The 24720-nt window shown below is 33.9% G+C and overlaps 1 protein-coding gene and 1 long non-coding RNA gene across 4 annotated transcripts; both read right to left on the reverse strand.

Annotated features, from left to right (window-relative positions):
* Window positions 1-992: 992 nt before the first annotated feature.
* Window positions 993-4845, reverse strand: LOC121216286 (uncharacterized). Its single transcript, XR_005912390.1, has 5 exons — window positions 4613-4845; window positions 4419-4465; window positions 3038-3103; window positions 2167-2244; window positions 993-1580 (listed from the first exon to the last, which is right to left on the reverse strand). It is a non-coding gene; the product is annotated as an uncharacterized lncRNA (long non-coding RNA).
* Window positions 4846-19470: 14625 nt separating this feature from the next.
* Window positions 19471-24532, reverse strand: LOC107934344 (transcription factor GTE4). Of its 3 annotated transcripts, none has more exons than XM_041091828.1 (6): window positions 24166-24532; window positions 22089-24062; window positions 21946-21997; window positions 21749-21859; window positions 21589-21665; window positions 19471-19896 (listed from the first exon to the last, which is right to left on the reverse strand). In XM_041091828.1, exons 2-5 carry the CDS (start codon window positions 23853-23855, stop codon window positions 21604-21606), a joined length of 1992 nt encoding a protein of 663 aa, XP_040947762.1. In that variant the 5' UTR covers window positions 23856-24062; window positions 24166-24532; the 3' UTR covers window positions 19471-19896; window positions 21589-21603. The 3 variants fall into 3 exon arrangements, with proteins under 3 accessions (XP_040947762.1, XP_040947761.1, XP_040947760.1); XM_041091827.1 differs by having other exon boundaries at window positions 22089-24076; XM_041091826.1 differs by having other exon boundaries at window positions 22089-24532.
* Window positions 24533-24720: the final 188 nt, after the last annotated feature.

The raw sequence follows: 24720 nt of genomic DNA on the forward strand, positions 1-24720 counted from the left end.
TTTACATCTCTTACAAATTGATCCTTTTTCTTAAACTAACCAAGCAAACGTTAAAACTTCACCAAAATTTAATACGACCTTAGTGTAACTCTAAAAAATTAATTAAATAATAAAACACGATCTCACATATCAAAATCGTGGTCCCAAAACTACTATTTTTAACACCACTGAAAACGAGATATTACAAACACAACGCTAAAGAATGGATCGACAAAGACCAACAATGGCCAAAATTATAGCAACAAGAAGGTGGTTCGCAACGGAAAACCAAGTGATTGAGAAATAGTCCAATAACAAGAAAAGAAAAGAACTAGAAGTTTATGGAGAATTTTAAGGAATGGGAACAAAGAACGACAATAGAGGAAAAACAAAGGAAAAAAAAGAAATCTGAGAAAAGATTTTTGGGGTGACTAATTAATTTTTTTTTAAGAAAAACCACCTACTACCCTCACTAAATCTGATTAGTTATCCTAATCAAAATTTCTCTAGAGTTAAAAACAAAAATAATTTTTTCTTTGCACACACAAAAATTTAAACACAAGACTTAATGGTAAGTTGACGTCTTACCACTGAACCAACAGACTCTTTATTATCAACAATTAAGTGAAAATAATTTATAAACCAAATGTTCAAAGATAGAGGTTTAGGCAAAAATTCAATGAAAATGACTCAAACTCAGAACCTCTCATACGCAAACATAATACTTAACCATTAAACTAGATTAATTTCCTTGACATAATTTTCACAATCTTAACTCAAAAACAGAAAAACTTAACCACTCGTGATTTCACCAACTCAATTTCTTCCAATCCAATTTCTGGGCTATGACAACTTTTAAATAAACACTCAATTTTAGAAAAATAATTACTTAATCAATAAATCATTTCCATAACTGAATCATACAATATATGAAATATGCATAAGATTTTATCTCAACATTCATACAAATGTTAGTTGATCAAGTTAACGAAATATAAATAACGGAATAAAAGAATAAAGAAAAGAGAATTCTCATTAATAGTTAATGGAAGCACGATTTTGAAGCAATCTTCGCTCGCAATCGTCTTGTAACACCCATTACTCGGTCCGGTCGTTGGACCGAAGTAATGAGATGTTACGAACAAGTACCCAACAATTTCATACAATTTATTCAATCTATTTCAGAATAATATTGAGTATACAGAAGCTTAAAAACAATTCGGGAATGAATAGGGATTGATTTGAATTAAAATAAAGAAGTTGGGAAAAATTTGGAAATAGGCGACATATGTCCTTGTCCTTAGACCGTGTGGAAGAGTTGAGGTCGTGTGAGCAAAACGTGTAACAACTTGATGCCATATGAAATTTGGGTCATACAACCGTGTGGGTAGACCGTGTGACATAGCTCAGCCCGTGTGACTCAAGAGCATGGTCGTGTGGCTAGACTGTGTAACTCTCCGAGATCGTGTGCAACCAAAATTACCAAAATTCACAGGCCACACGGTCGTGTCTCCAAACCTTTCAGGGCACACATCTATGTGTACTTATAATTACCTTTCGCAACAAGTTTCCTAACATGCTTCACTAAGGCTACAAGTCATCTGTTTTAAATCAAAATCAACCATTCAAAAAACAATCAAAACAAGTCAATTTCATCATTTATAATCACCATCCTAAGTGCCTAACCAATATGTCACAATTAACACCTCAATCAAAAATTCAAAGCTAACCAAATAAATATATACAAATGCACTAATATACTTTAAGGCACCTCAACAATTTCCATCATATAAAGCACAACCAAAAGAACATACAAATACCAATTCAATAGTCAGTAAATGATATATTCATCTTCAACTTCTCAAGCATCAATTAACCATTCAATCAATCTCAAACATTAAGTATTAACTTACCAAAACATCCCTAAACATAACCTAAATGTATATCATCTATCATTCTAATTCAAGCATCAATCAAAACACAATGCATACCATGATATTATCTCATCCATTTGAACATTAGGCACAAAACAAAACAACTTAACAAGTCATCAACAACAAGATCATTAACATCACATACATACATATATATATTCATAGCATTCACAATGTCAACCAAACACATAATGACTATTATAAGTATAAAATCATTCCTAGGTACATGCCAAGACCAACAAGAACAATTTACCAACACTTGAGTTCGGGATTGTCGCTGGATGTTGAGTCAATGATCGATTCTTTAAATACTTAATGTAACCTCCCAAACCTGGCTTAGTCATTACAACCGAATTCAAAAAGCCACATTAGCCATCGGAATGACCCAAAAAATCTTTCGTAGTTTTCAAACATACTTTTTAAACCATTTGCATAAATCGTTCAAAACTAGTGAAATCGAATGTTTAACTTAATTTCTCAAAAACATGATAAATTTTAGTAATCGATGATTTCGGTATTTTGTAAAAGTTTGATCACTATTCAAAACTTTCATAATTTCAATCATATTTCAAAATCATTCATTTATTTATTCAAAACTAGAGAATTTTGTTATTTGTCATTATTTTGGAAAAACATATTAGCTTCAGAAATTAAATGTCTTTAAAATCTCATTTGTAAACATTAGTAATTTTGAAAACTAAGTTTAATTTTATTAAAAACTTATTTCTCAGAGTCACAGTGAAAAAATGTAATATTGACAGATTTCTATAAAAATCGTAATGAAAAATTTTGCTAAAACCATATTTTGTTAAAAAGAAACATTTCATGTAAATTCGATAAAATGTCAATAGACAATTTAAAACCTCAAAACTAAGTCATATATTTGTCTAAAACTTATTTTCATTGTCGAGGTGGAAAAGAGTGTTTTTGTCAGGTTTTAAAAATAAACCAAGTTTCATGCATAGTCTTATAAAAAACTAATTTATGCAATTTTTAAAACTTAATGTCATACAATCAAGTCACGCAAATCAGAATAAAAAATCCCACAAGTATTGCCCCATGCCGCAGTTCATAAACAAACTTATTATAGTCCCAAAATAAGTATTAAACGTAATTTAAAATACCTGTGTATGAAAGCATCCAATAAACTCCTCCAATATCCGTACCCAGGTCCTAACCTCGTGGGTTATCTGAAAAGTAGGGAAATTTTAAAGGGATGAGCTTTGAAATCTCAGTGTGAACTCAACATAAAAGAGATTAATGTTTAAGCCATACATTTCATGAATATAGCAACACTTATATTCAACATCATCTTACATATATCAAGGTGCGTGAGAATGCCAATGCAAAGCTTTTTCAGAAATCAATGCAAGTTTTTCAAAAACATTCCTACCCATCTCCACTACACACCAATAAAGATTTCTCTAGAGCTCGTCCATCCAATAACACACCACGTTCTGGCTAAACCACTTAATATCACAGTCAAGCTGTATCGTTGTGGTCAAGCCACTCAATAACGTTGTGGCCAAGCCACTCAATATCGTAGTCAAACTATATCGTTGTGGTCAAGCCACTCAATAATGTTGTGGACAAGCCACTCAATAGTGCTATGGCCAAACCACTCAGTAACATTATGGTCAAGCCACTCAATATTGCAATAAAACTACCAAAGTCTTCCTTTTTTCATAATCATCCTAACCTCATGCATGTGATATGGCATATGAACAATATTTTCAGTGGCATGCTTAACATGTGAGTTAGATTTGTAATCAACATAGCTGACAAGCTTAACATGCAAATCAAATATATAATTAATACAGTCGACATGCTTAACATGCGAATCATATCTCAATTATCACAACAATGGCATGATTTATATATGTCATGCGTAACCAATATTGCCATAAAATCACTTATCATAAGAGCAGGTAAGTATACATAATTTCACAACAATCAAGTCACATCAATTATAACATACATTCACAAAATAATCAGTTCGAGGCACTTATATTTTTCCCCTAATTACAGATTTAACATCTTTATGAATACATAAGGTTTTTTTTAAAGATTTCACAATATGGGGCTCTTATCAAGTTTTCATTCTTAAATAAATACGTATATAATATTTGACAATAAGTCATTATGCAAATTTTCTAATAATTTAAATCCACACCTGACGATTAGCCTTTCCACTAGATCTAAACTTAGATATTTAGTGATTGGGCAAAAAGGCAGATCTCCCACTTGATCTGATTTAAAAGATGATTTATTAAAGAAATACAATTATTATTCTTGGCCATGAATTTAATCTCTAACTCTTAAAATTTTGAGTAGAGAACTGACTCTTTTTTCTTTTTTATGAAGAAATTATATTGATTTCTTATGGGTGTAGAGAATTCAGATAATCAAATCAACCCTTCAAAAATAATCACATAAAAATCAGCCCTTATACACGGTTATAAGTAATGGAGCAATTGAGATCGGTTTTCCCCCATAGATACTTACATTACTAAGATTAAGTTGGAAAGATCAACAATCGCCAAGAGATTTATCTAAGGAGGAGTTCAACATCCAAATAAAAGAAAGGAATAGATTAGAACATAGAAATAATCTATAAACTTAAGAGAGGAGGATTAGTAGATCAATTATCACTAAAGAAGTGAAGAGAAAATAAAAATCAGTGAAAAATGGTGACTAACGACGATGGTGGTGCGATGCTATGGTGGCGACACGGTAGTGGTGCGACAGTGGTGAAGTGTGGAGGAGGCATGGAAGAGAGGGGAAGTCTTTTTGATGTCACGGTGGTGATTTGGTGAGAATATGGTGGTGTTTTGGTCGCAAATAGTAAAAATATGGTGGTTGAATGAGGGGGAAAAAGAGAGAAAAGTGAAATGAAAAACAAATGGGAGTTTAGGAGTGTGTAGGTGCATGGGACGACAATGATATGGTAATGGAAGGAAAATGGCAATAATGGGGCAAGGGCATGAAAAGTGGATCAAATGAGTGAAAAGGGGGCTATTGGGGGAAATTGACTAGATAAAATAGGAAAGAATCTTCCATCGCATGTTAACTAGGAGTGGACGATAATGGAAACTTTCACTAAGGTTTTATGAGCTAAAAATTTAATAAAAATAATGAAGATGTGGGGAATTGATCATAAGACCTAATGGTATCTAATTATGCTCTTAACCACTAGGCCAACTCATTTGCTTATTAACACTCCTACAACATTTATTTAAAAACATGGTGTGTCATTTACTAAGGTTTGAAGAAAAATTGCACCAAATAGAAAATAATGTGAGGGAAGGAATTCGAACTCAAGTCTTCAAGGACAGCTCCACTACTACTTAATTACTAGACTTGATACCTATTTATTATCAAATGCACAAAAGTCATCTTCAAAAATTTTGAGCGTGACCACTCTCGATTCATTAACCCAATTTCTGTTAACTCAATTTTTAGGATGTGAAAACTAACTTGTGCATGAAAAAAAACCATATGTTGAGTATAACTCAGTGGTGTTTCTATAATCCGAACATTTAAAACATAACATAAGTTATAATGATGCATAAACTTCATAATGATGAAAATATTTTTGTTCCCGAAATAAAATTCAATTCACGAATTCAACTCATTTATCAATCAGATTCGTAATTTCCATTAGAAATGTTCTTAGTCCTTATCAAGAATCAGACCCGTTTAAGGTGCACTGGACCGGATTTGAATGTAAGGAACGTTGCTCGAGATCTCGGTGAAAGGTGTGTGTTCTTTTACAAGTGAATCAGGACAAAATCGTGCCTAAGATAAGGCCACACAGTTTGCCACATGGGCATGTGGACCGAACAACCCCTCACACGACCATGTCCCCTTGAAAACCTAGGTTATTCCAATTCGCACATGGCCTAAGACCCTCTACATGGCCCGCCATACGACCGTGTGTCCCCTGTAGCCTAATTTTACATAATCCATACAGCCTAAGTTTGTTACAGGACCTGGCCACACAGTTGTGTACCCCTTCTACACGGTCCATAGCATCCCACATGGTTGGTCAAAGAACCTTGTGTCCCCTGTTTATCCTACTTTATAGTTTTGCCTAAAAATTTTAGAATTTGATCAATTTAGTCCTTAAATGATTTCTGAACTATTTTTAGTGCTTTAATTTATTCAATTGAAACCCTAATAATATGAATTATGTTAGGATCCATGATTTGATGCACCAATTTAATATGATATCTATATATATTTGCATGCATTATGAGAAATACATATGTATATTGTTTTGAAGTTATGATTGTATGTATAGTATGCCTTATGTCACCATTAAACCAAATACATAAAAAGCATGACTTTTGCTACTGAATTGATCTGTCAAACACATATTAATTGCTGCCTAATCGAACATATAAGAGCATATTGTTTACTTCTATATTATTCTGCTAAAATCATATTAAATGCTATTGTATTGATCTATTGAGCATGATATATTGCATTGCATGGGGTGTGACGTTATAAACGGAGGAAGTATTGGCAGTTTATCTATATTTCTTTTGCTGTGTACCCACAACCATAGGCAGATTCCATCTGCGACAGTCTTGTTGTATTTATAAAAGGAAAAGAAATGTGGATGGAAAAATGAAAACTTATAAGGCCAGACTTGTAGCAGAATGTTATACTAAAAAATAATGTATCGATTACGAAGAAAGCTTCTCTCTGGTTTTCATTCTCAAGCTAATTCGTATATTACTATCCACTGTGTCGGATCTCGATTACGAGATCTGAAAAATAGATGTCAAGACAACATTTTTGAACGACTATCTTAAAGAGAGCATCTACATAATGCAACCCACTGGGTATATAGCTAAAGGAAACGAGCATAAAGTTTTCAATTTGCTTAGGTCCATATATGGACTTAAGCAAGCATCCCGTTCATGGAATCAAAAATTTGATCAGGCAATCTAGACTTTTGGATTTGAGAAAAACGTAGATGAACCTTGTGTTTACAAATGTTTAGGGGATGGAAAGGTGATTTTTATCATTTTATATGTCGATGACATTCTACTCATTGGAAATAATGTAGGGACATTGTCATTGATTAAATTGTGGTTAACCTGACAGTTTAGAATTAAAAACTTGAGGGAAGCTAATTTTGTTCTAGGTATTCGAACCTTAAGGGATTGAAAGAATAAAGTGATAGCACTATCACAAGCTTTATACATAGACAAAATATTGGAGTGTAATGCAATGAAAAATTCGAAGAAGAGAAATCAACCTTCTATATCTGGATTTCATATCTCTTTAGAATACTGTCCTAAAACAGTGGAAGAAAGAGAAAACATGATAAAAGTTCATTATGCTTCAACAGTAGGAAGTCTCATGTATTCTATGCTTTACATACGCCCAGATATCTATCTTACAATGGGGTTGGTAGGCTGATATCAGGTGAATCTAGGTCTAAGACATTGACACACAGCTAAGCATATACTCAAGTCTTTATAGAGAACAAGAGATTATATGGTTGTTTATTCTGGAGGATACCTTATTCCTATCAGATATATTGACTCTGACTTCCAAATATGTTGAGATTCAAGGAAATCAACATCAAGCTGTACTTTTGTCCTAAACGGCGGGTCAATAATGTGAATAAGTGTCAAGCAAGGTTACACTACTAACTCCACTATGGAGGGCCAAAATATGAGGTATGAAAAAGCTTTGGCACTATAGCAGTGCATATATAACTAAGCCTAAAAGAAACCACATAAGGACAAAGCATATAAGGGAGACAGTACTGTTTGATAGATGTAGTCAATGATCGTATATGAAGACAAACCCCGAGGATTTTTTTAGCGAAGACATGACTCATCTACTTCACTAGGGCAAGTGGGAGACTATTGGATCTAGTGCCCTAAGTGTAGTATTTTCGTCCATACACACTTTTAACTTTTCTCGAACAGATTTATTAATAAAACAAAATCATTTATTATATTAATATACTTTGTATAATTTTTCTCACATGGTTTTTTTACGCAAATCAAAACGGAAGCAAATGTTGCTCATTGGTTGTCTAATGTTTAATTAATATTAAGTGGTATTACGTGGTCGGATCATAGTATGAAAAGACAACTTGTATTAGTAGACAAACTTAAACATGCTCTGTAGTCTAATAAAAAAATAAGCAAATCAATTGAAAGACGAATATGTTGTCTATCAAGTCCAATCAAGAAGATGTATTGTCTTGGGCATCAGAGTGGATAACTCCTAGAAGATAGAAACATAGATGTGACTGACTGGACTGATAGTACATCGTACAGGATCCAAGAAGAATAGATCCTAAATCATTTTATTGATTTATTCACTTGTGACGTTCATAGTGTGGCATACCTAAACCCTGAGTGGATGATGTAAGTAAAAGCCTGAGTTCAAATAGATAAGGAACCGAAAGCTGGTGCATTGGGTGTACGACTTCTGTAGTATGTAGCCATGGGTTGATGAAAGGTAAATGTGGCCACGGGTCGTCTGTCTTTGTGATGGATTAATTGATCACTATTTGATAGTGATTGACTTTTCAAAAAGATTTAGTGGTTACCATGAGATAAAATAGGATCATATTGGGAGAACATATATTATCCCAAAGAGATCTAGGATATCCTATAAGGGTAACACACTTATGACAAGGTCATTGAACGAGCATTGGGTAGTTACTTACGTAATGGTATGTCGTTGAGGAGAGCTCAGTCACGATACTATAGTGGAATGACTTCTTGACTAAATGAGTTTATAATTAATAGGTGAAAAGCCAAAATTTAATTATAAATCATTTGAGGCTCAACCACATATGTCCAATCGGTCTACTTGCTAGCTCGTTGAAACCAGTGAACTGCGTGTATGAATAGAAATAATAGAATGAATAGAAAAAGGGAAACGGGAAGCATTCAAGAATAATTATGGTTCTCTCCGAAATGAAGAAATTTAATCATTTGGAAATCAATGTAGGTTTCCAAAAATGAAAATGGAAATGAAAATATGATCTGTTGTAATTCGATGTAGTAGATTAAACTAGTTTCACACTTTACGAGCTTGAAATTAAGTATTTTCATTAGGATTTAATTATGTTTTAGTAATTTTTCTTAAATCCAATAAAATTAACAAATTTATTCTTTTATTAATCTTAGGGGTCAAATGAGGCCTAAGGGTGAGTAAATGGACTTTATAAGTGTGCAGGAGACCATTAGAAGGAATATTAAATGGATACTGCTTGCTATGTTGTAACACGGAATGCTCAATGTCGCAACACAAAGAGCAGAATGGAGAAATCATGAAACTACCTTCGATGCCGCGACATAGCCTAATGGTGTCGCGACATACCCCTAAAGATATCCCAAGAGTAGCATACTGACTCTTATGTCGCGACACAAGTCTTGGTCTATCGTGACATTGGCTCTATGTTGGAAAAAAGGGTTTGGAAAATGCAATGGAAAATAAATTTAGGGAAAAATCAGAGTTTTAAAAAATTTTCAAAATAGGATTTTGGTTGTGATATCTAATGTGACGACCCGATAGTTAGGGGTGACAAAAAGTATAGTTTTGGGACTCCGTTCCGTAAATCAGGCTCGTGAATGTTTTCATAAAATATTAACGGAGCTATAATAGAGGCGAATTAAATTTTGGATAAGTAATTTTCATGAATTAAGAGTTATTAATGTACAAGAGACTAAAAGTTGAATTATAGATTGAAATTAATTAAAAGGACTAAAGTAGTCATTACCCTACTAATTAATGTTGATGGATGGTGGTGGGTTGGTTCTCTTAGAAATTTATTAACTAAACTATTAATTATATGCTGTAATAATAAATAAATAAAAAAATAAAATGAACTTAATGTATATGTTATATAATAATAGTTAGTGGAATAAAACAACCCAAAAACCCATTTCACATGCAAATTGAAATGAGGAAGAAGAAAAGAAACGCACGGCTTAGGGACTTAAAGTTCAAGCTCAAAATTTGTTAGTGCAATTTAATCATTTTCTTGTAATTTTTAAGTTTTTAAAATCCCGGTACTATAGATTAGCCGACCTATGTTATAATTTTTAGAATTTTTTAAGATTGAAAATGTTATCATTGTTGATTAGTTAGAGTTTTTGGGATTAAAATGATAGTTTTTAAGTTAGAAGTGGAAAAGGACTAGATTGTTCAGCTTTATCTGGATATTTATATAGTAGTAGTTATGTGTAATGATAGTATTCTGATCTACTTTAAACAGAACCTATGCACGTTTAATATTTAAATATTGTACTACAGACTTTGTGCAAGAAATAATTTATGTGAAAATTAACAAAAGTGAATTTTAGCTTCGCTGGGTTGGTTTTCTGGGTCAAGTAAATCTGGAAAATGGGTTTTGTGTAGATTCAGGTAAAAATCTTGTCTATTTCTATATGGAAAACTTTGAAAAAAAATATTTCTGGAAGATCCTGTATTGGCCTATTCTTAATCTAGAAAGGAAAGTGATGATTATAATAATATTTCTGTATTAGTTGAATTAAAAAAAAAACTAGATCGTTGTTTCTTCAGGGAAACCAAAATTTTTAGAATGATGACCGAAGCTATTACCTAATTAGAGTAAATCTAAAGTGAGCTATCTATACGAGTTACAGTGGATACCGGTAGTATAATATATTTTCGTAACAGAGTTTTGATCAGCTGAAAAATAGGTTAACATAAGCTCCAGTACTAACTCAGCCTAAATCTGGGATAGAATATGTTGTTTACAGAGATGCATCTCTCAATGGTTCGGGTTGCATGTTAATCCAGTCTGGGAAAGTAGTAGCTTATGCTTCACGACAATTAAAGCTACATGAAAGAAATTATCCTACTCACGATCTCGAGTTGGTCGCGATTGTTTTCGCTTTGAAGATTTAGAGGCATTATCTATATGACCAGAAATGTCATGTGTACATTGATTACAAAAGTTTAAAGTATTTAATGACCTAGAAGGAATTGAACCTGAGATAGCAAGTTGATTAGAGCTATTGAAAGGTTATGATCTGGTTATTGATTATCATCCGAGAAAGGCAAATGTGGTTGCGGATGCACTCAGTCGAAAGTCGTCATTGTTTGCACTTCGAGCGTTGAACGCTCATTTAGCTTTGAATGACTATGGTTCTGTACTGACAGAGTTGAGGACTAAACCCTTGTTTCTACAACAATTTTGGGAGTTACAAAATAATGATCTAAGGTTGTTAATGAAAAGAAATTTGGTTCAGGATAATTTGACTACTGCATACAGTGTTAGTGATTATGGTACTTTGCATTAACGTGATAGGATTTGTATCTCGAATAATTTAGATTTGAAACGTGATATTCTAACAGAGGCTCACAGTAGTACATATTCCATTCATCTTGGTAAAACGAAGATGTATTGTGATTTGAAATGGATGTACTAGTGGTCAGGTATGAAACGTAAGATTTGTGAGTTCGTAGCTAAATGCTTAATTTGTTAGCAGGTAAAAGCAGAGCATCAGGTACCGGTAGGATTATTACAGTTTGTTACGATTCTTGAGTGGAAGTGGGAACAAGTCACGATAGGTTTCGTATCTGGTTTGTCTTTAACTTCGAAAAAGAAATATTCGATTTGGGTGAATGTTGATAGATTGACTAAATCTGCACACTTTATTCCAGCCAGAATACATTACTCACTTGAGATATTAACAGAATTATATGTGTCAGAGATTGTAAGATTACATAGAGTTTCGACGTCTATTATTTTTTATCGTGATCCAAGGTTTACATCGAGATTTTCGAGTAAACTTCACGAGGCTTTAGGCACTAAACTTAATTTCAGTACAACATTTCATCATAGGTAGATGGACAATTAGAGTGTTAATACGGGTTTTGGAAGACATGTTACAATGCTGCATATTCAAGTTTAAAGATAACTTGGAAAAATAGAACTTCATTATACTGGTTAAATTTGCGTTATTCAAAATGGTTATTGAACCATTATCTTTCATATTCGAATGAGCTAGTGATGATTTTTGTTCTGAGGTAAATCTCAGAATAAATAAGTACTGCTAGGTAAAATTTCGAGGATGAAATTTCCTAAGGGGGGAGAGTTGTAACAACCTATTTTTTAGTGGTGTCAAAAATAGTAGTTTCGGGACCACAAATCTGACAAGTAAGTTCGTATAATTAGTATTTAAATTATACAGCTAATAATAATATGTTTATATTATATTGAATTTTGATTTGATGAATTTAACTAATTGAATTAAAAGTTCGTATAAGTGGTTTGGTTCAAAAGTCAAGTGGCTATTGAAAACGAGGTATTTGGATCTCGTTTTCGTAATTTAGGGTGATTATTTTGGTACATTGAAGTTCGTTTCAGAAATTTTGATGTTTAGATAGTTAATTAAGTAAAATGACTAAATCATAAAAATTGTAAAAGTTCATCGTTATTAATTTATTTGTGCTAAATGGTTATGAAAGCATAATTGAGTGGATTTATATGGTAATTTAACCATATTTAAAGTGTTGGACAGTCGATATATATGTTTTAGCTAAAAATAAATATGAATTAATGGCATTTTTGTAATTAATAAAAAAGATTACATAAGATTAAATTATAAAACAAACTTCATCTCCATTTTGGTGTGAAAATCGATTCCTCCATGCTTAAAGAATACGGGTTTTGGCCTTGACAAATTTCTATTGCATGGTGAGTATTTCTTGTTCGTTTTTAATAATTCTTATGTTTTTGAGATCGTTGTAGCTTAATCTAGCTAACCCGTGGTCTAATTTGTAAAACTGTCAAATGTTTTGGATTATGCCATTAATGAGTTTAGTGTAATCTTGAAGTTTTATGAAATATTATTGAGCTTGATTGCTAGATAAGACTATTTTGTAAAGTAATTTTGGTAATTTTAATGTTTAAGGACTAAATCGTTAAAGTAATAAAAGTACAAGGACTTGATGTGAAATAATAGTATGTATGGGCTTTAGAGAAATAGTGAATAATTCAGTTGAAATGAAATTTGAATAAAAATGCTTAAATTGCATGTTTTGGGTTTAGGGACTAAATTGTATAAAAGTAAAATATTGGGGGCAATTTTATAAAAATGTCAAAATGACTTAATTGCATAAAATAAATTAATATTCCTGTTAAAATTAGTGAATTGAATGGAATTATTATTTTAGATCCTGAATGAGTGGAAAACCGAGGAAAAGAGAAAAGTATCAAATAGCTCTTATACTTTGTCGTTGCTGCAATTTAGTCTAGTAAGTTCGTACGGTTTAAATCTAGTACATTTTTAAATTTATTATACGCCTAAATTGTATAATGTTTGAATTATATTGATGTGTGTAATTGAAAATTGAAAATTGAAAATTGAAAATTATGAATTGGCACAATGTCGATTGTTGATTAAGCTATTCTAGATCTTTACTGCAAATCAAACATGTAAGTTTTTACGTTTATAATTTAACATCTATATGAAATGTTTGATGATATAATGTGATATAATATATATATTTGATTATAAATGATATAAAGTTATTTGAGAAAAGTTGTTGAAATTCAATTTTTGGATCGGATTGAACGCGGAATGGATTAGCTCTTTTGAGCATCCGGTGTGTTTCGGATGGATTAGCTCTTTTGAGCATCTGGTGTGTTTCAATTGGAATGTCGATGTACTCATATCTTTAAGTCGTTAATCAAATCGTAAATTATTATATTATACTTAAATAATGATTTTGAATGGCATGACATGTAATTGATATCTAGAATTGATTATATTGTGGATATGTATATTATTCTCGGAGAACTTTGATTGAGCTTTGAATTGAATTATGAAATTCACTGGGTTGAGATTTTGGATGACAGGAAAACATTGTAGTTGAGTTATTATTGGTAGAAATGTTGTTTTTACTTTGGTAAGATTTATTGTTTCTGTATATCAAACTTACTAAGCTTCAATGAGCTTACTTGTGTTAATTTTTGTTCTTGTAGATACCTTTGAAGATTGGATGGTCGGATCAGCACTCAAGTCACACTATCCACCTATTTTCGATAGTTTTTGGAACGTTCATTTTGGATTATATGGCATGTAATAGACTTGTTGTGATCTTACTTTTGTTTTGGGTAAGTGTGTAATGTAAATAGTGAACTTAATTGCAAATTGGTATCATGAACACCTATACATGATTTTGGTGTTGTTTGCTAAAAGTTTAGATAATGCCTTGCTATGGAATGTGATGATGGAATATCTTTTTGATATAAACTTGTGAAAATATGTATGACTAAGAGGTTTAATTGACTTGTTGAGATTTGAGGTGCCTATGATGGGTATATTGGTTAAATGTTAAGTTGTGTGAATTTGCATGTTTTGGATGATGGTTTATATTATTGATTATGTGTATATTTGTGGTATCAATGAAGTTACATTGGTTAGGCACTTAAGATGATTGAAAATGTTATGATTTGAACTTGTTTAATGTCATTTTGGATAGGTTTTTTGGTTGATAAATGGTTTACTTAATGACCAAGAAAGTTCGAAATGGCAAACTTGTCATTTAAGGTTCATTTAGGTGCACACGGCCTGAGACACGTCCATGCACTTGGCCGTGTGCCACACATGGTCAAAGGCACAGTAGTGTAACCTAACTCAGTGAGTTACACGGGCTGAGACACGACCGTCTGTCCCTATTTCGAAAGTTACACGGCCTAGGGTGTTCCGCACGGCCTGGCCACACGACCATGTGTCCCCTATTTTTGTAAATTGTCATGTTTTCCTAAATTTTTTTGATTTGTTTCAAATTAATCTCGAATTGCTTCTAAGCTATTTTTAGGGCCTTGAAGGCTCGGTTTAGGGACAAAATTCATATGATGGGTTGGTTTTAATAATGTTAATATATTTAATGATATGATGTTAAAAGAATTTTGTTTGATCAATAATGCTCCATAACCCTCTTACAGGTCTCCATTTTCTCAATCTAATCGTATACTCATTTCATCATCTTGATCAGCGCCTTTAGACTTAAGCTCGAATATCAACTGTCATGGGGCTAGAACTTTAGTCTCTCTATCTATAGGAGCTTAGGCGATTTCTCGATTTCAAATTCGCCTAAGTCAACCTAACTCTCGGAAAGTGAGAGTTCATAATAAAAATTCTCAAGGCATAAAAAATAAAGTGTAAACAACTCAAAGACAAAAGAGCAACGAAAGAAAAAAAACCACAAGAAAGTAATGCCCGCAATGTGTTTAAGTAAATACTTTTAAAATAATTATAACTTTTAATGGAATACAATGGGGTGATTACAAATGAGAGGGAAAACCTTTATTTATAGTTGAGCTCCCCTAGATCTAATAATGCAGATTACTTTACACCGAAGATCGAGATCTACAATTGAGTTTCTTAAGGGATTTACATGATCCCGTAAGATTACAAAATCAAATCTTCTAAGATTACAAATCTTAGAAGATTAGTTTCCCTATCTACCAGAGTAGCCCTAGTTTTTTTTAAATGTTTCACTTGGTCACCAAGGCTTCAAGTAGATGGACTTCTCTACATATTCCACGAATCGAGCCAGTTTAAATGGGTTGAATGAGCCCCATTTAATCAATTGACCTCCATGAGACATTTTGTACGCCGTTGTTACGGGCTTTGATCTATAGCTCGTGACATATGACCAAGATGGATTCCTTCGTCGAGTTTGGTCTGAAGAAAGACAAGTTCGAATCCCCTAAGCCCAAAGAGACGAGAAATAGTGGGGGAAAACATGAGAAAGAACAAGATAGAAAAGGCAATAATGAAAATGGTGGTAAGGGAAACCATATAATGGGAAGCGAAAGCCCAACAACAAACCAAAGGGGATAGTGAAATGTTTCCTTCGTAACTGTTCAAATATAGTAAGGGACTATCCAAAAAAATATGCACTTTCTACCATCGAAGAGGATGATAAGCCAGACAAAGCATTGATAAAGCTATTATAGTATACTCAAAGACCAATCATGATATGGTTGTAATTACATAGTTTTTTTACCTTGTTTATTGATATAAAGCATTGTCATTATTATTTCAGTTTTTTTTCTATGTATATAAATAAACTGAATTGTAATAAAGTCTTAAGAAAATATTATTATTCTTAAAAGGTCCTTAGTCAAGTATTATTTTGGTCTTGGACAACAATAATGCATTGAAACTAATGTGTAGTTGATTGATGACAAAGTGTTGTCATTGACATAGGGATGTCAAAATCAAAACATGAGTATGTGCTAGAGAACAACATATTGGACTGACCCGCTATGAGTATGTTTTTTGGATTATTATGTAATAGTCACAACATTACTAATAGTGATAACTATGTATATGATTCTCGGACTTGAGATCATCATTATCCCAACATCGTGAATCGTATATTTTGATATAGTCAAACATCTTCTGTAACAGGTTGTACTGAAAAAATTGATGTTGGATATGCCAAAATCTATGTAGTGGGATATGGTTGATCAATATAGGATTTGTTAATGGGAGCAATATCTTAGGCCACTTGATTGAGTGAGACTAGAAATGCATGATAATGCTCAAATAAGTTGATATAAGATATCATACTTATTTTTTTATTGTAGTCTACTCGAGATATCAAGAAACATGAGATTGGATTTTATAAATGTGACTATTCCATGACTTATGTCCAATCTAGATATAAAGGACAAAAGGATGTAATATATGAAAGGTTTATCACAAAAAATTTATGTCAAATTACGACTTCTTGTAACTTAGGTAGCAATGATGCATTGCTAGATGCCACTTATTACTTGTATTATTAGAAATATTCTAGTATTACTACTAATGTTACAAGAACCTACAGGGTCACACCCTATGTTTAAAACGAACAAAATCCAAACACAGTTGGTATTGTGTTTAGTTGTCACGTGAACTAAATTAATTATTGAATTAATTTAATTTGACAGTTAAATATTAAATGAATTAAATGTACAAGCTTGTAGTACACAAATAGAGAACATAGTTAAAATTAATATATGAATTTGATTTATATAAAATTTTAACAAGATATAGTTTTTCGAAATTATTATAATTATGATTTTGGTTAAACATTGAAACTGGTAGTTATAATTCTTTTTGGAAAGAATATAATTTTTTAATACCTTCCATATGTTATAATTCTTTTTGGAAAGAATATAACGTGTTTAATGTTTCTCATATGTTCTCTATAGAATTGATTATGTTTTTAATATATGCATACCAAAATTCTGAATTAGGGTAAGTGTGTTTTAAAAAGAAAATAAGAAAAAAAAAGGTCTAGCAGCCATTTCGGGAGATTTTCTCTGGAAAATCTCAAAGAGAGTTTTTACTGTTCGTTTTAATACCGGGTGGACTATGTAGAGGCTGAGACATTTTTGTTGTGACTTGGAATCGACACCGAATCAGTAGCATCCTTTCATCATTTTGCATTTAAGAAGGTATATCTTCATCCTTACTTCAACCCTTTTTGTTTCTCATACATGGATCCATGAATGAGGATCGTCGAAACATTTTTCCGCTGCGCTACGAGGCGTACCGGCGGTCCCAATAGAAGCTTGGTTCAATCTTGAGTTTTGTCGAAGCCAAGAGGATTAGAGAGAATGAAAAGAAACCAATGAAGTGTTTCTTATGCTATGGTCCGCATAATATGCGGGATTGTCCAGAGCAATCTAAGATATTTGTGATCAATAAAGCAAAAGTGGAGCCAAAAGTGAGATTTTAATGCTTGAGTCAATGATACTCAATTCTTCTAAAACAAAGAGAGATCGCAAGCACAAAGGGTTGATGTTTTTGGACATCAACATATTAGGCCAAAGGAGTGTTCTTATTGATACGGGGGCATCTGATTTGTTCATATCAGATAAAGTTGCAAGTAAACTTGATTTCTTAATTAGTAAGTTGACTAAGAAGACTAAGACTGTAAATTTTAAAGAGATCTAAGCTGTGGGAGTAACACAATGAGTTGAGCTACAGATTGATCAATACAATGAAGATTTCGAGGTAATTCACTTAGATAATTACGACTTTGTTCTTGGCTTGAATTTTCTTGACAAGATTAATGCTCTATTGTTTCCTTTTGCTAATTGTATATGTATCTTGGACACTCGTAAATGGCAATGCATTGTACAAGTGAGTCATGATGAGAAAGGTGAAACGAAGGTATTATCAACAATCCAGCTAGCCAAGGATATTAATCGTGGTAAGAACATTGACTTGGTAGATTAGAGTGCTACGAAGACCCCTTTGAAAAGACTAGGAGTGCAACAAACTGATATAAAGCCTATTGAGTTATCAGTAGGGCTACCACCTATGAGAGAGGTGGATTGTGCACGGAACTTTGTTGGAAGAGTGGTGATGCAAACTAGGCAGTCAAACCGAGTAAATGTGACAAGTAAGGTACATCTCAAACGTTATCTTAGTGTTTTACATTATGACTTATCATTGGCTTAGCAAAGAGACAAAGGCCCTTTCAAATATCTGAAGTGGGCAAGTCGAGGGACTTACAAACCACAGTTGGCAACAATACTCAAGACTAATCCAGTGTTCAATGTGGGCACACCTAAGCCTATTTGTAAGGATTAAGGGGATTTCGATCGAAGCAAATCACAATGGAGGCAAGTAAAAAAGATAGGCTATTGCGAACAAGATGTACTAAAAAGAGAAATAGTTCAAGTTAGGCGACAATGAAGACATAAATCGAAGCAAATGTTACAAGGAGCAAAACAACCTAATAGATAGACTAGTTAGGAATCTGCCGAAGCATTGAGACAATTTCGAGACGAATCAAAATAGTGTCATTTCGAGGATGCGACAAAAGAATCGCGAGAAGGATTGGGGAGAATGTCATGGGCCGCGGATCAAAGCCTATGACAAATGCACACAAAACATCTCATGAAGTTCAACTGATTAAATGAGCATCATTTAAACCCACTTAAATTGACCCTATTCGTGAAACAAATAGAGAAGTCCATCTAATTGAAGTCTTAATGGCATAAATAAGATTGTATAAAGTTTAAATCCCTTAAAATTCTTATATTATAAATAAGCTTTAATATTGACTGTTAATGTAATTTAAATTATACCTTTAGATTTGAAAAAACTCAACTATAAATTGAAACATTTTCCCCTTAATTTGTAATCATCCCATTATATCTTAAAATTTGCTTTTACTTCATTTAAGTTCCTTGTAAAATTTCTATCGAGAATTCTCATCTTTCAAACGTTAAATTTACTTAAATGTGTTTGAAACTAAAAAATGACTCACATAATTTACCAAACTAAAGTTTTAACAAGATACGAACTGCATTGAATTTCCCCTTAAGCTTTTGTGTGTTAGCACAGTACAATCGAACATGATAAATCACATTTATCAATTTGAGTTAAGAATTAATTTGATAGATTCACAGAAAAAAAGATTCAAATCAAAATTTGAAACGATAATAATCCCAAGCCTACAATAGTTAAACTTGTGATCTGTCCAAACAGAAAACAGAAATAGCACAATCCCTAGGGGCAGCATCAAATCATAATTATTATTTTTTTCATTTGAAGCATACTTACTACTTTTGAATTACAAGGCCTTGTTTCTTTCTTTCCGTATAATAACATCAAATCAAAGAATCTGCCCATCACAAAGCATAAACACAATAAACAAAGTTCCATGAAACTAGGGTGAGTTGAGTAGCACTTGTTAAATTAGTAATGTACACACGTGCTTCCAATTTTTCCTATTTCTAATCCCTACCCATTCAACACCACATTCTACCCATCCTAATTATAATTATACAGATACACCACAAATTATCAAGTGCTGCTGAAATCTTGTTCCCAGTTCCAACAACAGCATCTCGGCGGTGGCTCAACCGCCTGCAGGGAGCCCGTCAGGTCCGAGGTACCAAAATCTTCACTATACACCCAAATGCAACATCAAATTCACAGAGGCCAATCTGCAAAATTTCAGGATCACAATGGCTCAGCACCTACTCTAAATTCTTAGACCAGCAACCCCACACACTACCAACTATTTTAAAGAAATTTAATCTTGTTAACCATAGTATCAAGAATGGCTGTAGAAATTTATCAAATGGCAACAGTAAGAAGTTGAGAAAATCCTATTTGCAATGTTGTTGTCATTCTCCGAAAAATTAGCTTTTCACCGAATATAGCATCACATTACAGAAAAAACACCAGGACACTTGATGAAGCAAAAAAACACCAGGACACTTGATGAAGCATCTTAAATCCACTTAAGCATGCGTAAAAATCAAAGAGAAAGTGACATCTGTAGTAGTATATGCTTATGCCCACCATCTTCATCATAACAGATACAGTATCACAACAGCTAAATCACATCATAACATACATGTTCAGTTACATGCACAATACGTTTATTGCATCTTTTTACCTTCAAATACCTCTCCTACTCAATTACAATTGACCCTTCAAATCCCTTATCCTTATGCATACCTAAACTGACCTTTCAATTGAAACAAGGGCTTATTTTGTAGCAAATCAAAAGATAAACTTTATTTGAGTACAGTAAAAGTTTAAGGGCTTATTAATAGAAGTGAAAGAATTCAAGAACATTTTAAGTGATTTATTTCTCCAATAAAGAACAATAAACTAAAATAGGTGCTTAATCTCATTGATTTTCGTGGTAAAGTGGACAACTAGAATACTTTCATGTTTCAACCACTTTTTGTAGTGCACAATAAACTAAATGACACTAACACACCAACCTGAAAGTCCAGACAAAGATATAATTCTCTTCCAAAGAATCAGGATGTATCACAACCACAGGTCTGTCAGAACTTTTTAGTCTTAACAAAAGCCACAAATTAACTGATTTGAAGAGAACCACAACAACTATAAAGTTTTATATTTAATAACCCGGCATCTACAAATCTCAGATAACAGTTCGTCTAAGGAATTGCCACAGAATGAATAAACATTTATAACCAATAACTTCAAATACAACAGCACTCTTTCCTTAAATAACAGAAATCTTTTTTCCATCATGGCTGAGTTCAACATGCAACTAGACCAGCATATACAGTCAAAAGTCACAACATAGTTAGATATCCCCCTTGTCAAAAGGAAAACATTATTTTCAACATAAACAGTTTGATATTTGGCTTATATAGTTTGCAATCATCAAATGCTGAAACTATACATCTTCAACTTACAAGGATATTAATTCACCAAGACATGTAAGGTCCGCAAATTTTTTCTTTTTCCTTACACATGGAAGTCCACTGATTTCAAATAGAAATGGAGTTAACTCTCTTAAATAAACTCAGAAACTCACGCTCCCCTCAGTATTTGCATCTGAGACCTAAAAGTTGAAATCTCATTGAAGAGTTGACTCAGGGTCTCAAGACCCACAATTGTTTACAAATCCAAATTTTACAGAAGTTATGTACGCTCACTTACACAGTGATGCTACCAGGCAAATATATTCACCACAATTTACATCATCACTAAACATCAATCACACTACTCGAAAGAACCACAATACAAATAAAACTGATAACAATTCTACAGCTAAAGAGGTAATTTAAAAATGACCACATACACCTGAGCAACTTTAAGAAATCAAATCATTAATGCCTGTAAGATACAGGGACAATTCAGCATACCTAAATTAGAAACACTCAAGCTCTAGGTGAATGTCCAGCATCAGATCCGGAGGCTGAGGAACTTTCACTATCAGAGTCTACAACAAACAATTATATATGTTAGAACAATAAAACACAATCTAGTTCCACTAAAAATCATGTAAGAAATAAATCATCATACCACTTGAAGAAGACCCAGAATCACTGCTAGAGCTACTTGAACTACTTGACCTACTAGCAGCATCTCCCTGTTTTTCTTCTTCAACAAGTGATCTGGACACATTCTGTTCATCTGCAGGTAAATATATATAATCATTTAGATCAGTCCAACCAAAGCAAGTAGCAAACATCTTATAACTCCTTAACATGAAAACTTACTAGTTGTGGTTTCCTTGGGCACTTCCACCAAAACAGGAGCCACAGTCTGCAACTAAATACAATAAATGCATGAAATTAGCAACCCTCAGGGAAATTTTATTTCATAAGAAACTATAATTGTTTTTTAAAAACATAACCCTTACTTTCTCAGGTACAATCTGTGCAGCTTCTGCTCTGGCTTGAATGGAAAGCTCAGCCTTTCTCTTGTTTTTGCTCAAACTTTTCTTGTAGTTGGTAACAAATCTATCCAGCTCCCAAAGAGTCTCGGTATCCACACTGTCAATGTCTACTTCTATTTCATCGTCATGTTGAAGGACAGCTGAATTCCTTTTTTTAATAATCTGTACAATGTTGTCCAGCTTCTCTGAAGGCAAACTTTGAAGGTTAGTGCTAAGCTTCTGCTTCTCTTCATAAGTCATATCCCTCTTGTAAGGATCCTTTGCTTTAGGCTTTTTTGGAGCAGGAGTCCTACCCAAAGGAGTAGTAGCAATAAGTTTTGGTCTGGGATCAACAGGGCGTGTCATTGACTCTGATCTATCCAAGGTCCTTCTTGTATCAAGAGGAGGTGGTAGCATTGAATGTGCCTTTCTTGGTGTTGGCATACGGAGACTCGCTTCATATTCTACTGCAAGTCTCATATCTCGAATATAATCTGCCTCTATAGAAGCCCATTTGCCCTCAAATATCTTTGATAATTGCTCTGCCATTACATGAACATCTTGTCCCTTAGGATTATATGTCATGGCATTCTGAAACGTCAATCTCACATCCTCTGCAAACTCTCTTGGTGACTTGTACCAGTTTTTACCAAGCCTTGTTTTCACAGTGCCCAAATCCATGGGATGCTTAATGACACTATAGTAATCATGCAAACCAAGACCTTTGACATCAACAGGAGAATTAAAGACCCAACCATGCTTGTGTTTCATTAGTCTTTCAAGCAAAGAACTACAGTTCTTAAAGAACTTATTACCCATGCCAAATCCGTGTGTGAATTCACCTCCTCCTTGCTTCTTCCCATTTAATTTCAACTTCTTGTTACTCTCAGCTGGTGGGAACTTATCTTTTGCAAGCAAAAACTCAGAATTACGATAAAACTGATTTGCCTTGGGCGTCCTTTTCTCCTTCTCCAAATTTTCATTTGCACCCTGACTATTTTCCAAGGCAGAAATATTCAACTGATTCAAAGGCCTTGATTTCTTAACAGGCTCAGCCGAAATGCCCACTGAGGCCAGCTCTGGTTGAACCCTATTGAAACCATAATCAACGGCATTATTCAGAGGAACAGGGGCATTACTAAACCCCCGTATTTGCGCTTCTTTAGCTTCAATCCTCTTCACCAAACTCCTTACCAAATCAAGCTCACTTACCAACTTCCTCCTCAGTTCCCCCATCTCCTGCTTTGACCTTGAAGCCAAATTGATCTTCACCTGGTTCTCGGAACTAGGCTTCAATGCTCCAGCCACAGCCGCCTGCTTATTAAGGTTTGAACAGTCATCAGACACAGCAGTATCTACGCGAGGACCAGGCTGTTGGTGAGCTGAACCCCCAAACTCCAAAGGAAGAGGCTGAGCAGGTCTTTCTACAGGGTGGTTGCTGTAGTCGTCGGTGTTAGGGACAGCTGTTGGGGTGACATCAGTGTCATTCACAGCAGCCCTATCCACGTTGCTGTTGCTTTTGTTGTTGTTGTCATGGTTGTTGGTGGTGGTGGAGGTGGAGGTGGTGGTGGTGTCGTGGTTGTGGTGGTGGTGGTGGTTGAGGTTGCTACTGTTAACAGTGGAGTTGAGAAGATTGTTTTTCTTGGAACCCTTGAACGCTTTCCTGGTATAAACCTTGTTCTCACTGTACCTCTGTTTCTCTCTCTCTCCATCTTTTCCTTCTCCAGCTACTATCCCCGAAGCCATACACATATATTAGGGTTTTAAACCCTAATTCCTTTTTTCCAGTCTCCAACCAAAACAATTCTGTACCCGCAACCAGGTCCGAAATAGGGTTCAACGACCTCTGCACCAAAAACCCTAAATTTCACCTCCCAAACTTGAGAGTTCCCCCAAGTTTCAACCACCGGATCCAAAGAAACACAAAAAAATCTACAGAAGAAAAACCCAAGCCTCGATCTACAAAATTAAAACTACAACCATCTATGTAAAACCCTAAAACCGAATTTAAATAACGGACAAATAAATTAAAACAAGAAAGGCAGATTTCTCAGCTCCTCACCTTGGATTGTTCGATTTCAGATCTCCTCACGAGTCCTCCCTCAACGCCGCTCTCTTTCTCTCTCTAAAAAGTGCTTTCGACTTTTTTCCCTCTCAACTTTTTTTACCTGTATCTTATCTTTACAGGTGTACGGTGGTGAATGCCCTCGTGGATATAAGCGACTGGGAAGAAGCGTGTGGGTGCATCAAAAGTGCCGTGCTCGGGAAGGATCATACGGATGAGAGGAGTGTTTTACCTACGTCCTGTTTGTTTTGCGTGTTATGCAGGCGCCTCTTGATGCTAGAAATTTTGGGAGGTGAAGGCAACGTCAGGTTGAGGTCGTAGGTTTGGATTATGAGGGGGAGCTTTAATTGTGGGTTTTGGTAAATTTTTTCCACGCCCAAGAGAGGGAGCGTGTGGTTTAGTCAGGGGTTTCATAAGCCTAGTCACTAGACTCTATTATAGTATTTGATTGGTCGGAATTATATTCTATTCCGATGATTTTTTTTTCAGTTATTCCGATGATATTTGGTTGTTGGTAATATTGACTGTTTAATAATTCTTAAGGCAAAGTTT

Source organism: Gossypium hirsutum, chromosome D04 (genome assembly GCF_007990345.1).
Source record: "Gossypium hirsutum isolate 1008001.06 chromosome D04, Gossypium_hirsutum_v2.1, whole genome shotgun sequence".
Classification (NCBI taxonomy): Eukaryota; Viridiplantae; Streptophyta; class Magnoliopsida; order Malvales; family Malvaceae; genus Gossypium; species Gossypium hirsutum.

Bases quoted from the DNA above. Each gene is read 5' to 3' on its own strand.
- LOC107934344 (XM_041091828.1), bottom strand. From the start codon at position 23,855: ATGTGTATGGCTTCGGGGATAGTAGCTGGAGAAGGAAAAGATGGAGAG. The intron at 21,998-22,088 runs GTAAGGGTTATG...TATTGTATTTAG, and splicing joins CACAGATTGTACCTGAGAAA to TTGCAGACTGTGGCTCCTGT. The intron at 21,666-21,748 runs GTATGATGATTT...TGTTTGTTGTAG, and splicing joins TTCTGGGTCTTCTTCAAGTG to ACTCTGATAGTGAAAGTTCC.